The following is a 14080-nucleotide window of genomic DNA, read 5'->3' on the forward strand; positions in this document are numbered from 1 at the left end:
AGACTTGATTGTTTTTTTTTTTTTAATTTTTTTTTTTTCAACGTTTTTAATTTATTTTTGGGACAGAGAGAGACAGAGCATGAACGGGGGAGGGGCAGAGATTGAGGGAGACACAGAATCGGAAACAGGCTCCAGGCTCCGAGCCATCGGCCCAGAGCCTGACGCGGGGCTCGAACTCACGGACCGCGAGATCGTGACCTGGCTGAAGTCGGACGCTTAACCGACTGCGCCACCCAGGCGCCCCAGACTTGATTGTTTTATAACCTTGGCCATATTATTCTGTTGAGGCTTTGGGTGGTGTGATTGATTTTGGTATACAAACAGGTCAGTCTTTCTTTGACTTGCTGTGTTGGTGGGTAGTTGTGTTCTAGTTGCTCCCCCCGCCCCCGAAGCTGCTGAGACCCTCTCCGAAACAGGATAGGCTGACTCACGTCTTAGGCACAACTCAGAAGTCACGGCAGCTTAAAGCGACAGAGGTTTCTCTCTCAGTGAGCATCATGTCTGGTACAGGCTGGGGAGAGATGCCCCTGGTTCCTGTGGTCATGTGGAAACCTAGATCGCTGGACGCTCCATCTTAGTGTGCCTCCACAGGCAGTAAGGCAGGAAAATGCAGTGTGGTGAGTTGTGTTCGTCAGCTCCCAGAGTTTTCTACCCAGAGGTGGTACACAGCACTCTCGCTTGTATTTCGTTTCTAATTTCAGAGTGGCAGGGAGGGCAGTCCTATTATTTATCCAGAAAGTGGAATGCCGGAAATATTTAATGTCCAGCGCTGATGATTTCCACAGTCCCTAATGGCATTAGTTCCTGTCTGACTGGATGAAATTAATGTGCATGTTGGGATACGATTCAGTATGCAACTTCATCAGACTACATTTGAGTGAGGGAACAGTAACTTTTTTTCATGTCATTACACTTTCCCGTTTGTTCTTCAAATAAAGTATTTAAACGCTGCTTTAATTTACCTTACTATTTAATGTTCATGGGTTTTTTTGGTTTTTTGTTTTTTTGTTTTGGCCTGGGTCAGTTTGTGTAATTTTTTAATTCCAGTGTAGTTTAACATACACTGTTATATTAGTTTCAGCTATACAATATAGTGATTCAACGGTTCCTATATTAGTGCTCATCATGATAAGTGTACTGTTAATCCCCTTCACCTAACACCCATCGTCCCACCTACCTCCCCTCTGGTAGCCACCTGTTTATTCTCTGTAGTTAAGAGGCTGTCTTTGGTTTGTCTCTCTCTCTTTTTTTCTCTATTCATTTGTTTTGTTTCTTAAATTCCACGTGTGAGTTAAATCATATGGTATGTGTTTTTCTCTGACTTTTTTCACTTAGCTATAATCTCTCTGGATCCATTCATATGTTGCAAATGGCAAGATTTCATTCTCTTTTGTGGCTGAATAACAATCATTGTATGTGTATATAACATGTCTCTCTCTTTTTTTTTTTAATGTTTGTTTATTTTTGAGGGGGAGAGAGAGAGAGAGGGAGGGAGGGAGGGAATCCCAAGCAGGCTCCACTGTCATTGCAGAGCCCCACGCAGGGCCCAAACCCACAAACCATGAGATTATGACCTGAGCCAAAATTAAGAGTCGGTTGCCCGACAGACTGAGCCACTCAGGCGCCCCTACAGCACATCTTTATCCATTTATCAATGGAAATGTCCATGAGTTTTTGACAAATGCAGACAGTCATGTAGCTAGCACATTCGAGGTATGGAATAGCTCAGCCACTTCTCAAAATACCCCTGTTCCCTTTTTTGGGCAGTCCCATCCCCAGAGACCCTGGCAGCCACTGATGTGTTTCTGTCTCTGCAGTTTTACCTTTTCTAGAATGTCATAAATGGAATAATATAGTATGGAGCTTTTTTCAGTCTGGCTTCTTTTGCTTAACATATAATTAATTTGAGATTTATTTACATCGTTGTATATATCATTATTTCATTCCTTTTTATTGCTTAATAGTATTCTGTTGTAGAAAAGAATATCGGATGTACCACAGTTTATCTGTTCTCCAATTGTGGAATGCTTGGACTGGTTGTTTCCAGTTAGGGGAAATTATGAATGAAGCCATTGTACAAATTCATGTGGGTCTTTATGCAAACATAAATTTTCATTTTATTAAGTACCTAGGAATGGGATTGCTGGGTCGTATGGTAAAAATGTTTTATTTTTTTTCCTTTTTGTCATTTTAATCGGTATGTAGTGGTATCTTACTGTGATTTAAATTTTTTTGTAGTAAAATATGCATAACAAAATTTACCATTCTAATCATTTTTAAGTGTACAGTTCACTGGAATTATATAGTCACATTTAATTGTTGTGCAGCCATCACCATCTTAGTGTGATTTTAACTGCATTTTCCTAATGACTTCATTCTTATGTATCCTTCCAGAAAAAATGTTAGCTCTGTATACCTATGCCTTAATTCAGATTTTTTTACTGGAACACGGATTGACAGGGAAGAAGCTTCCATTCCTTCCTAGTCCACACACAGACTGGATAAGGAAATTTAATTGAGGATATAGAGTGAGAGCAGGTGCAGCCTTTCTGTTTGGCAGCTTTTCCCAGCTTCCAGTTCCCTAATAAGGTGTGGCTATGCCCATGACAGAGTCTAATCAGGGATTGGGGACTGCTAAACTGCCAAATGTTGGCCTTACAAGTATTTTATAGCTAGGGCTTATCACCATTCTAGTTTATACCAACAATCTTCACCTTTCCATTTAGGGTAATATTTATACATGAGGTGCTTTTGAACGAAACTTAGTCACATCTTCATGATGTGGGAAAACAAAGGGTCAGTACTCTAGAAGAGATTTGTAATATTTTTTGGACCAAGTTCCATATTAAAGTCATTTAGAATAAATGGTTTTTAAATTAGAATTGGGTTGTTGGTGCACAGAAATAGGCTTTTAGGAATGTTGAGACATATTTTTTATTTTATTTTTTTAAATTTTTTTTTTTTTCAATGTTTTTTATTTATTTTTGGGACAGAGAGACACAGAGCATGAACGGGGGAGGGGCAGAGAGAGAGGGAGACACAGAATTGGAAACAGGCTCCAGGCTCCGAGCCGTCAGCACAGAGCCCGACGCGGGGCTCGAACTCACAGACGCGAGATCGTGACCTGGCTGAAGTCGGCCACTTAACCGACTGCGCCACCCAGGCGCCCCGAGACATATTTTTTAAATGTTACTCTGCGTTCTTCCCCTGATGAAGATATAGCCAGTGAAAGTTTTATCACATTTTATTTTACATTTTTTTAAGTTTTTATTTTGAGAGAAAGTGAACTGGGAAGGGGCAGAGAGGGAAAGAGAGAATCTCAAGCAGGCTGCACGCTGTCAACGCAGAGCTACGGCTCCTTTTCAGGAGCCCCACCCAATCTGGCCGATACACGGTCCTCGTGCCACATGGGGGCTGCGCCGTCCTTGTGGGGCTGGTCCCCATTGCAGGATGAGCCCAGTGGCATCAACTGTTGGCACACATGTGAGTATCCCTTCCCCGTTGTCACTGCATCCTGTTGGCAGCAGTGTGCCCACAGAGGCACTCCTTAGTCACCTTGTTTCTGGAGGGCGACATAACTACCCTTATTTGTGTGGGTGCGGCAGTATTGCTGCTGCTTTCCTTTACACTGTGTCCTAATGGCATTGCACTCCGTGCCACACTTTTGCTGCTGTGCCCTACTTCTGCAACTGCCTGAGAGCTGCCTGCAGAGACAGGGTGAGGTGGGACTGCTTTGCCTCGGGTCTGCGTTGGCTCACCCACGTTTGCACCCAAACCACCCTACCTGATTAATCCCTCAGTAGCACATGTCTATCTCTAAAGTCGATCCACGGGCATCCTAGCACTTGTGGCCCGGTGTGGTCATGTTCCATGTGGCTTTGAGTGCTTATTTTGCTCATACCTGGATAATTCTGATAATCGTGGAACTGATCGATGCCCATAGGCACCAGCATCTCTGGTGATTCTAGATAACCCAGATCGGTCGCCTGTCTCTTGGACCTGTCAACTACTTTAGGTAGAAGTCCCAGTGCCTTTAGTGGCGACCATCACGATCAGGAATCCAGACTTGGTACCATAAATGTAGCTTGATGGTCAAATACCCCAACCAAGAAAGACCACAGATGCACAGATGACCTGCTTGCGACCAGGGAGAGCAGTGATGAAAAACAACACTGGTCTCTTTTGAGGTCCTGTAGTTGGAATGAGTCCATTTTAAATCCTTTGAGGAGGATCCGTCGCAGGGCAAGTCTGGTGCTGGCAGCTGCAGTAATCCCACCTTCAGTGCAGATCCCGAATTTGGTGTACTTAAAATGTTCGTGTGATATTGGATCTCCGGCTTCCCTGTGGGTCTACCGCAGGGTCCTTGCAGGTCCCCACCCCCTGCCTCTAGTGAGCTCCTGGCTCTTAGCCTGGTTTCCCTAGGCTGAAGTGTATGTTTGGAGAAAATGAGAGTACTCAAAGCAGACTTGAGCTGCCCGGATACGGCCCCGGGAATCATGGAATTCTAGTGTGGTTCTATTTTGTTTGTGTCAGAACTTTGCAGAGGCTGACTGGGCAGAATTGTTGGGACATTCATATTGTCGCAAGAGCCCAAAGTCTTAGAATGGTGCAAGACGGACCAGAGTGAAAACTTTTGCCAAAGATGTTTTCGTTAATCAAGGATGAAGGTGAAAGTGGGAGGTTTGAAGAGGCTTTGGATCCGAGTACCCAGTGCGGTTCTGGCTGTAAACAGATGCACATCGCCAGCATTGTTCTCATGACCCCACAGGCTGCTTCCAGGAAACCAAAGTCCTTTGAGTGGTGGTAGCTGGAGGGTGTGGTGCTGAAGCTGAAAGGCACAACCCTGGAGCGTGTGCTTGATTTGACTCAACCTGGACAACCCCTCCCGGCTCCTGTGCAGACAGAATCGGCACGGCAAAAGCTCTTCCGCGGGTGGTGGTGTGGTAGATGCCCTTTCTGTGTTGGCAGTGATTCGTCTGGCTTATTGATAACCAGGGGTATTAGCGTGCTGAACAGTTAGCCAGCCTGAGTCCTCAGAATCCCTCGTATTCGGTAAGTGGCATTCAGCCACTCGAGATTGAGCAACACGGTGCTTTTTAATGTGGGGGACCGACTACCACCCTGCTTAGCTCATGTGCAGCCTAGTCCCACGGGTGCTGGGGACTGGTTAAATGCATTAATAACGGGCTTGGATTGCAGTTACTCCCCATTCACGAGAAATTCCCTGTGAGAAGGTAGGTCGAAAGTTTGCCTAAGTCCCTGCCCCCAGTACACACTGCCTGTCGCCTTTCAGATCTACCACTTGGGGTGGGCACTTGGCCCTGAAGATCTCAGAGAAGATGGTCTAAGTAAAAATTGCGGCCAAATTTCCATAGGTGGTCTTGCAGAGGGAGTGTTATGGAGCCGGGAGGATTGCTCGCGCGAGGCCCTTCCTCTGCACCCCGGGGGCCGCCCCAGGCAAGAAGACGGACAGATGTGCTCCGAGCGAGCCATGTGGGGCCGGGTGAAGGTCTGCCGACCAGGTAGTCCAGGGCTCTGGCGGCTTTTGCTTAAGGTGACCTCTAGCTTGCCTCTCTCTGGCCTGGCACCTTTGTGGTTTTGGGGTGCCCCCTCACCCTGATCGTGTGTGTGCGCGCGCGTGTCCTTAGACCTCTGGTGGTGTGACGTGAAGCTAAAGGGGTGTCTCCTATGCTGCCCGCTGTTACTGTGTCAGGTCCTTGGATATGTTTTTTGTGGAGTTTAAACTGTTAGGACCGGACTTAGGACTTTAAACTGTCGGGATTGGAGTTTAAAACTCTTAGGACACCAGTGGTGACCTGATTTTGCATATTTCTATTTAACGTTTGTTAGTTACAGAAGAGTGCAGTTTTAGGAGAATAGTTCTTATCAAAAGGGCAATTCACCTTTCTATGTATTAGGGAATTTTTTAGCTTTGAATATACTTATTATGACAGTCACACTTTTACATCTCTGCTGCTGACAGATTCTTGCTTTAACACAGTATTTTTGGTTTGAGGTTGCGTGTTTTTGTTTTTTTTTTTCCCTAAGTTTATTTTTGAGAGAGAGGGAGACGGAGCGTGAGTGGGGGAGGGGCAGAGAGAGAGAGGGAGACAGACTCTGAAGCGGGCTCCAGGCTCTGAGCTGTTAGCCCAGAGCCCAACGCCGGGCTTGAACCCATAAGATCGTGACCTGAGCCGAAGTCGGATACCAAGTGTTCTGTTTTGTTTTTTTTTTTAAGTTATAAAGAAAGATAATTCAATTTATCTTTTTCATTCACAGACATATGTAGAGTGTGTCGGTCAGAAGGAACACCCGAGAAACCTCTTTATCATCCTTGTGTATGTACCGGCAGTATTAAGTTCATCCATCAAGAATGGTGAGTCATCCTTACAGAAAATTTTATGTCTGAGCTTCAGTGTTGTCATTTATATAATGAAGGGGATTATTTCAGTGAACTTTCTCTATAATTATTTTTTAAAAATTTTATTCTGAAAATTTAGAAATTACCTATATTCATAATTACTATACCCTGTCATTTGGGTATTGTTTTCCAGGTGCATATGAGTACCTGTTTATTTCTGCCACAGAGAGCTTATTTTGTTCATTGGCAGTATGGAGGTTTTCGGATTCTACTTGTTGTGATAATAGCTTACGTTCATGCAGTGCTTTGTGCCCGGTGGTACTCAGTGCTTGTACACAATTCATTTAATTCTTAGAACCATGAGGTGGAATATTTTTATTGTTATGCAGATGAGGAAACGAACACGGAAAGGTTAAGTACCCTTTTCTAGGTCACTCAGCCAACCACTTAGTGACAACCAGGATTCAGACCTAGCTGCCTAGGGTAACAATATTATCAGACCAGTGTTAGAACTGATGTTGATGCTTGGAGATTCTTTTATATTCAAGGCTAGCTTTGAGGAGATTACAATTTAGTTAACTGAACTTTTTTAGTAATAGAAATACATATTTTTATTTGTTATAGTTTTGGACTGTCAGCATGAAGTTATAAAAAGCTAAAAAATGTTATAAATATGAACCTGTCAGAATTGTAAAAGCTCTATGATATATAAAATTTTAATAAAATAGAATGTTGGCTTTCAGTGAAACCTTAAAGTTTCTTTGCTGTAAGTACTATGCTTATTAATGTATTTTTGATTGCAGCTTAGTTCAGTGGCTGAAACACAGTCGAAAAGAATACTGTGAATTATGCAAGCACAGATTTGCTTTCACACCAAGTAAGTTCTTTAGAAGTGTGCATTGCGTTTTGGGGTTATAACTGGTCACATAAAGATATTTAATAAAAGTATAAAATTTTGGGAAAATATTAAAAAAATGTTTTTTAAAATGTTTATTTATTTTTGAGAGAGCGTGAGCAGGGGAGAGGCAAAGGGAGAGGGAGAACAGAATCCAACGCAGGCTTCAGGCTCTGAGCCCTATGTGGGGCTCAGACTCACTAGCCATGAGATAATGACTTGAGCCCAAGTCGGATGCTTAACTGGCTGAGCCACCCAGGCGCCCCAGGAAAATCTTTTTTAAAACTACATGTCAGCTTTCAACACACAAATGCATGTGTATGTGAGAAAGAGTGATTTAATTTGTGAGATGTTCCTTTTTTCTTTATTTTTTAATTTTTTATTATGGACAAATTCAAACATTAAAAAAAGGTATAATAAGCCCCCTGTTCATATCTCTTAGTTTGACTCATTTTCAAATCATGGCCTTTACGTGATATTTCTTACCTGTGTTCTTGTTCCCCACCTCCCTATCCTTTTTAAGGCAAATCTCATTTATTTTCATTGGTACATATTTTAGTATGTATCTCTGAACAATAAGGATTCCTTTTAAAAACAATAACTTTAGGGGCATCTGGGCAATTCAGTTGGTTGGGTGTTCAGCTCTTAATTTTAGCTAGGGTCATGGTCTTGCAGTTTGTGAGATCAAGCCTTGCATTGGGCTCTGTGCAGACAGAACAGAGCCTGAAGCCTGCTTGGGATTCTCTGTTTCTCTGCTCACCTCTCTCTCTCTCTCTCTCACTCTCTCACTCTCTCACTCTCTCACTCTCACTCTCACTCTCACTCTCACTCTCACTCTCACTCTCTCACTCTCTTACTCTCTCACTCACTCAAAAATAAACATTTAGAAAAAATAAAGAGATCTTTCTAAAACATGGCCAAACCTTCCTCTGAGTGTGTTGAACCAGATTTTACAGAGAGATGGGGAGATCTGAATTTACTGTTTGGGATATTAGTTATTGTGCTGAAATTGGGGAGAGGCAATTGGCTAACAGACATCAGCGGGGTGTTTGCTTCCACATGAAATGACTTTACTGTGGATTGTACTTTTTGAGTGCTATGTTTCAGGCTTGTATTTGGGAGGAGGGTTCTTTCTTCCTTTTTTTTAAATTGGAGTACAGTTGAGACACAGTGTTAGATTAGTTCTGATGTACAGCATAGTGATTCCACAACTCTGTTATGTTGTGCTCACCGCAAGTGTAGCTACCCAACTTTCACCATATGGTGCTATTATTGCACCATTGACTCTATTCCCTCTGCTATACTTTTCATCCCCGTGACTTATTCCGTAACTGGAAGCCCATACCTCCCACTGTCCTTCACCCATTTTGCCCCCCTCCCCCTTCCCCTTTGGCAACCACCAGTTTGTTCTCTGTACTTATGGGTCTGTTACTGCTTTTTTGTTTATTTATTTGTTTTGTTTTTTAGATTGCATATATGAGTAAAATCATATGGCATTTGTATTTTACTTACTGACTTATTTCACTTAGTATAATACCTTCTAAGTCCATCTTTGCTGTCACAAATGGCAGGATCTTATTATTTTTCATGGCTGAGCAATATTTGTGTGTGTGTGTGTGTGTGTGTGTAGTATTTTTTCTTTATCCATTCATCTACCAGTGGACGCTTGGTGGGTTGCTTCCATATCTTGGCTATTGTAAGTAATACTGCAATGAATATAAGGGTGCGCATATCTTTTCGAGTTAGTGTTTTTGTTTTCCTTGGGTGAATACCCAGTAGTGGAATTACTGGATTGTATGATGCTATATGTTTTTAATTTTTTGAGGAATCTCCATACTATTTTCCACAGTGGCTGTGCCAATTTACATTCTCACACCCATAGTGCACGAGGGTTTCTTTTTCTCCACATCCTCGCCAACGCTTATTATTCCTTGTCTTTTTCATGATAGCCCTTTGACAGATAACAAGGTGATATCTTAATTGTGGTTTTGACTTAGGAGGGTTTTCTTTAACATGCCAACAGCTTCACGAACTTTTGCTCCTGTTTGCTTTATCTGATCTTTAATTTGGGAAAACATATTGTTTGAATGCTAAAATATGTATAAATTAGCTATGCATGAAGTTCATGGTAGTGACTGAGGGAATATGAACTTCTCTTGAATCTTTTCTCCTGCACAGAAGCCTTTTTTGTTGGCTTCTGCATTTAACACGTGATTTGCTCTCAAATGAGTTCTGGGTAAATGTGGTATCATTGTGACTGTTTGATTCCCTTTTTTAATAGGAAAAAATAAGTGCAATACAAAGATTGAAAGTTAAGCTAGCACTACATGCCTATTTTATATTTATGAATTAAGCTATTTTTAAATCTTCATGAAATTATGCGCTTTTTTTTCTCTTCTAGTTTATTCTCCAGATATGCCTTCACGGCTTCCAATCCAAGACATATTTGCCGGACTGGTTACAAGTATTGGCACTGCAATACGATACTGGTTTCATTATACACTTGTGGCCTTTGCATGGTTGGGAGTTGTTCCTCTTACAGCATGTGCGTATTCACTTCTCCGTGGTTGGAGTAATTTAAAATTTACGTAACTATTTAATATTACAAAGTTATATTGTATCATATTTGTGTTCAAATGGTATTTAATTATTTGATATTATAATTTCATGTATTTGGAAAGCCTCGCTTAGAAAACGTCCACCTAAATTAAGAACTGTTATCAACAGATCATTTTATCAAATGAATGTGGGAAAGACAAACACAGCATACAGAGGCTAATAATGAAGGTTCATGAAAGAGTTGAAAAAGCAAAAGCAAATTATAATTGGAAGGACCATGATTTTTATTCTCTGAAGTATATTAGAAATTTCAAAGATTACAGAAGGTGGACTATTTTGAGATTTTCTCCCTCTTTTAAAAGACAACTCATGTATCTATTATAGTCCTGAATAATTGGGAGGCTTATCTTTCAAGATATAGGAGGTTTTCTAGAGGTTGGTATACTAACCCTTAATTGATCCCTTTTGTGTTTTTACTTTTTTGTGTGTTTATTATTTAAATGTTTACTCATTTTTGAGAGAGCGTGTGTGTGTTCATGCACAAGCAGGGAAGGGGCAGGGCGGGGGGTGGACAGAGGGTCCGAAGTGGGGTCCGTGCTGACAGTAGCGAGCCCGATGCAGGTCTCAAGAACGTGAACTACAAAAATCACAACCCAAGCCAAAGTCTGACATTTAACCGACTGAGCCACCCAGGTGCCCCTGTTTTTTGTTTTTAAAGACATGCAGAAGGTTAGATAGCATATGGTTCCAGAGTGTGCAGATATGATTCTTTGGAATTAGATGCAAATGAGATTTTTATTTTTTATTTTATTTTTTATTTTTTATTTTTTTTATTTTTTTTAACGTTTATTTATTTTTGAGACAGAGAGAGACAGAGCATGAACGGGGGACGGTCAGAGAGAGGGAGACACAGAATCTGAAACAGGCTCCAGGCTCTGAGCTGTCAGCACAGTGCCCGACACGGGGCTCGAACTCACGGACCGCGAGATCATGACCCGAGCTGAAGTCGGCCGCTTAACCGACTGAGCCACCCAGGCGCCCCGCAAATGAGATTTTTAAATAAGCATAATTCATATCGTCGTTTCTCTTTAGAATAAAATACACTTGATCATTCATGAAGATGAAAGTCTTTGGGGATACATCAAATAGCAGAATAAGTATTGTTGGAGAGTGAGGTGGTGAACTAGGAGACTGAGCAAGGATTTCTCTAGGATGGAACTCAGAGACAAGAAGTTGCAAGTATGAGGGGGAAAAATCAGGAGGTACAGGCTGTATCCAGTTGTTTCACGATCTGTCTAGTAAGTACTTTGAGAAGGTGAAAGAGATACTGGACAGGAGGAAATGACCAGCCTCTTTTCGATTGAAGGAGAGACGGCTGACCATGATGAAGGACAGAGACTCATGAACCTAGACATTCTGGTCTTCCGGGGCTGACTAGCATGGTAGATAATCCATTTTCAGATTGTCCTACAAAGTAATGAAACTCAGACTGGCATTAGACTTAAAATCAGTGGCTTTGAATGCCAGAAGACAGCAGAGACTTCAGATTTTGGCAAAATTTCTGAACCTGAAATCTATCCATAAATTATTCTCAGATGAAGGGACAAAATGCAGACATTTCAGTCAGTGCAAAGGCATGAAAAGCTTGCCACCTCAAACTATGAAAAAAGCATTTGAGGACATACTTCACCAAAATGAGTAAGAAATCGGAAAGGCATGAGCTACGAAGAAAAAGAAACAAGTGCTTCTCACAGCTAACCAGCAATTTTAATCTATAGTGATTGGTAATTTTTCTTTGTGAGGGGACTGTGGGTGCTGTAGATACAGATAGGAAAGTATAGTGTGACTGCACATTAAAAATAATAGGGGTAAGCAAATAGAGCCCAGAACTAGACTCACATCTGCATCATCACCTGAATCACAACAGAGGTACCACTGCTGTTCAGTGGAAGAAAGCTGATCCTTTCAATATATGGTACAGCATCACCTGGCTGGCCAGATGAAAAATGAACCATGTCATTATCTTACACCTGACACAAAAATTAATTTGAGTTGGATCATAATCTTGAATGTGCATGTTACAACCAAAAGACTTCTAAAAAAAAAAAAAAATGGGAGAATAACCATAAAAGAAAATACTGAATAAATTAGACTTCAGTGAAATTGAGAACTTTTATTCATGCTTAGATACCTTTGAGAAAGGCAAGCCACAGAGAGAAGATATTTGCAATAGATACTTCAAACAAAGGACTTGTATCTACGGTATGTAGGGAACTCCTAAAAGTCAGTAAGAAAAAGGCAGACAACCCAAATAAAAAGTAGACAAAAGATCTGAACAGTTGTTTCTGGAAAGAAGATGATCTAAATAGCCAGTGAACACACAAAAAGCTGCTCAGCATCATTAGTCGTCAGGGAAATGCACAAGAAGATACTACTACGTACTCCGCAAAATGGCTGAAACTAAAATATAAGACAATGCCAAATGTTTCTTAGGGTGTGGAGCATCTGGAACATGCCTTTGTTGGTGGAGGGAATATATATGGTGTAACTACTTCAGAAAACTGTGTGGCAATATCTGACAGATGCTAAATATTATAAATACCTATGATCCAACCTGAAGTTCCATTTCTGGGAATATAGCTGACAGAAACTACAGCCTGTGTCCTCTAAAAGACGTGTGTAAGAATGATCACAGCAGCTTTGCTAATAGGAGTTCACCGGAACCAACCAAATACCTATCAACAGTAGAGTGCATACATTGTGGTTTATCTATACAATGGAATACTACTTAGCAGTGAAAAAATAGGTGATTATTGTGATGTGGAATAACATGGATGAATTTTACTCTGAGAGAAAGAAGCGAGGCACAAAAGAGTTTGGATTGCATTTATGTGAAATTTTAAAGTAGGCCAAATTGGGGGTGCCTGGATGGCTCGGTTGGTTGAGCATCTGACTTGGCTCAGGTCATGATCTCACAGTTGGTGAGTTCAAGCCCCGTGTTGGGCTCTGTACTGACAGCTTGGAGCCTGAAGCCAGCTTCGGATTCTGTGTCTCCCTTTCTCTCTGCTCCTCTCCCACTTGCGCTCTCTCTCTCTCGAAAATAAATAAGCATTAAAAAAAAAATTTAAAGTAGGCCAAATTAATCTATGGTGATAGAGATCAGACTAGCAGCTACGTTTTGCTGGAGATTGCAACTGGGAAGGGGATTGAGGAGCCTTCCACGGAGCTAGAAATGCTTAATATCTTGATCTGGGTGGTAGTTTCTTGGATATATGTACATACATAAATATTCACCCAGATACATACTTAAGATTCACGTAAAGTTTACCCTAATAAGAAGTAACAAAATGAAACTTAAAACTGAGTGCCAGAAGAGTAGAAGTGGGATTGAGTTTTTTTTTTTTTTTTTTTTTAATTTTTTTTCAACGTTTTTTATTTATTTTTTTGGGACAGAGAGAGACAGAGCATGAACAGGGGAGGGGCAGAGAGAGAGGGAGACACAGAATCGGAAACAGGCTCCAGGCTCCGAGCCATCAGCCCAGAGCCTGACGCGGGGCTCGAACTCACAGACCGCGAGATCGTGACCTGGCTGAAGTCGGACGCTTAACCGACTGCGCCACCCAGGCGCCCCGGGATTGAGTTTTTATCCTGGGGAGTGGGAGTAGGACACAGCAAATATTTGGAAAATCTAACAAAAGACAGGAAAGACAGGGAGAGAGGGTAGAGGGAGGGAAGTAAGAGAGGAAGGGGTAAGGTTGCAACTTCTGTGATCCTAAGACTTTAGATTTATCTATTGCAAGATAGGGGCTTGTACAGAGCCTGTACAGAGAAAAGTGATTCACTGTAAGAGATAAGTACAGAGCAGCTCAGGTTAATGCTAGAGGGATGTCAGCAAATGCTGACAAAACAAAGGAACAGCATTAATCAGCCAGATGTCATTCAAGATGAAACACTTTAATGGGTAAAAAGCATTTATTTTGTATGAGTAAAATGCATAGGCTACCAAGCAAATAAAATTGAAGAACTTTTATGCACCAGAGAACAGGACTTTGAAGTATGTAAAGTGTTCATAGTCAAGTGGAAGACTAACCTCTCTAAAAGCAGTAGATCAAATAATAAATTAAGTAGGGACTTAAAGAATTTACATAAGGGGCGCCTGGGTGGCGCAGTCGGTTAAGCGTCCGACTTCAGCCAGGTCACGATCTCGCGGTCCGTGAGTTCGAGCCCCGCGTCAGGCTCTGGGCTGATGGCTCGGAGCCTGGAGC

General features: G+C 41.7%; 1 protein-coding gene across 2 annotated transcripts in view; it reads left to right on the top strand.

Moving 5' to 3' along the window:
- Positions 1-14080, top strand: part of MARCHF6 (membrane associated ring-CH-type finger 6) — a 76552-nt gene that overhangs the window by 13250 nt on the left and 49222 nt on the right. For both annotated transcript variants that reach the window (XM_058715631.1, XM_058715638.1), the window contains exons 2-4: positions 6280-6376; positions 7165-7238; positions 9658-9801. In XM_058715631.1, coding sequence (XP_058571614.1) covers positions 6280-6376; positions 7165-7238; positions 9658-9801 — 315 coding nt within the window. The remainder of the gene's footprint in view (positions 1-6279; positions 6377-7164; positions 7239-9657; positions 9802-14080) is intronic.

This window comes from Neofelis nebulosa, chromosome 1, assembly GCF_028018385.1.
Source record: "Neofelis nebulosa isolate mNeoNeb1 chromosome 1, mNeoNeb1.pri, whole genome shotgun sequence".
NCBI lineage: Eukaryota > Metazoa > Chordata > Mammalia > Carnivora > Felidae > Neofelis > Neofelis nebulosa.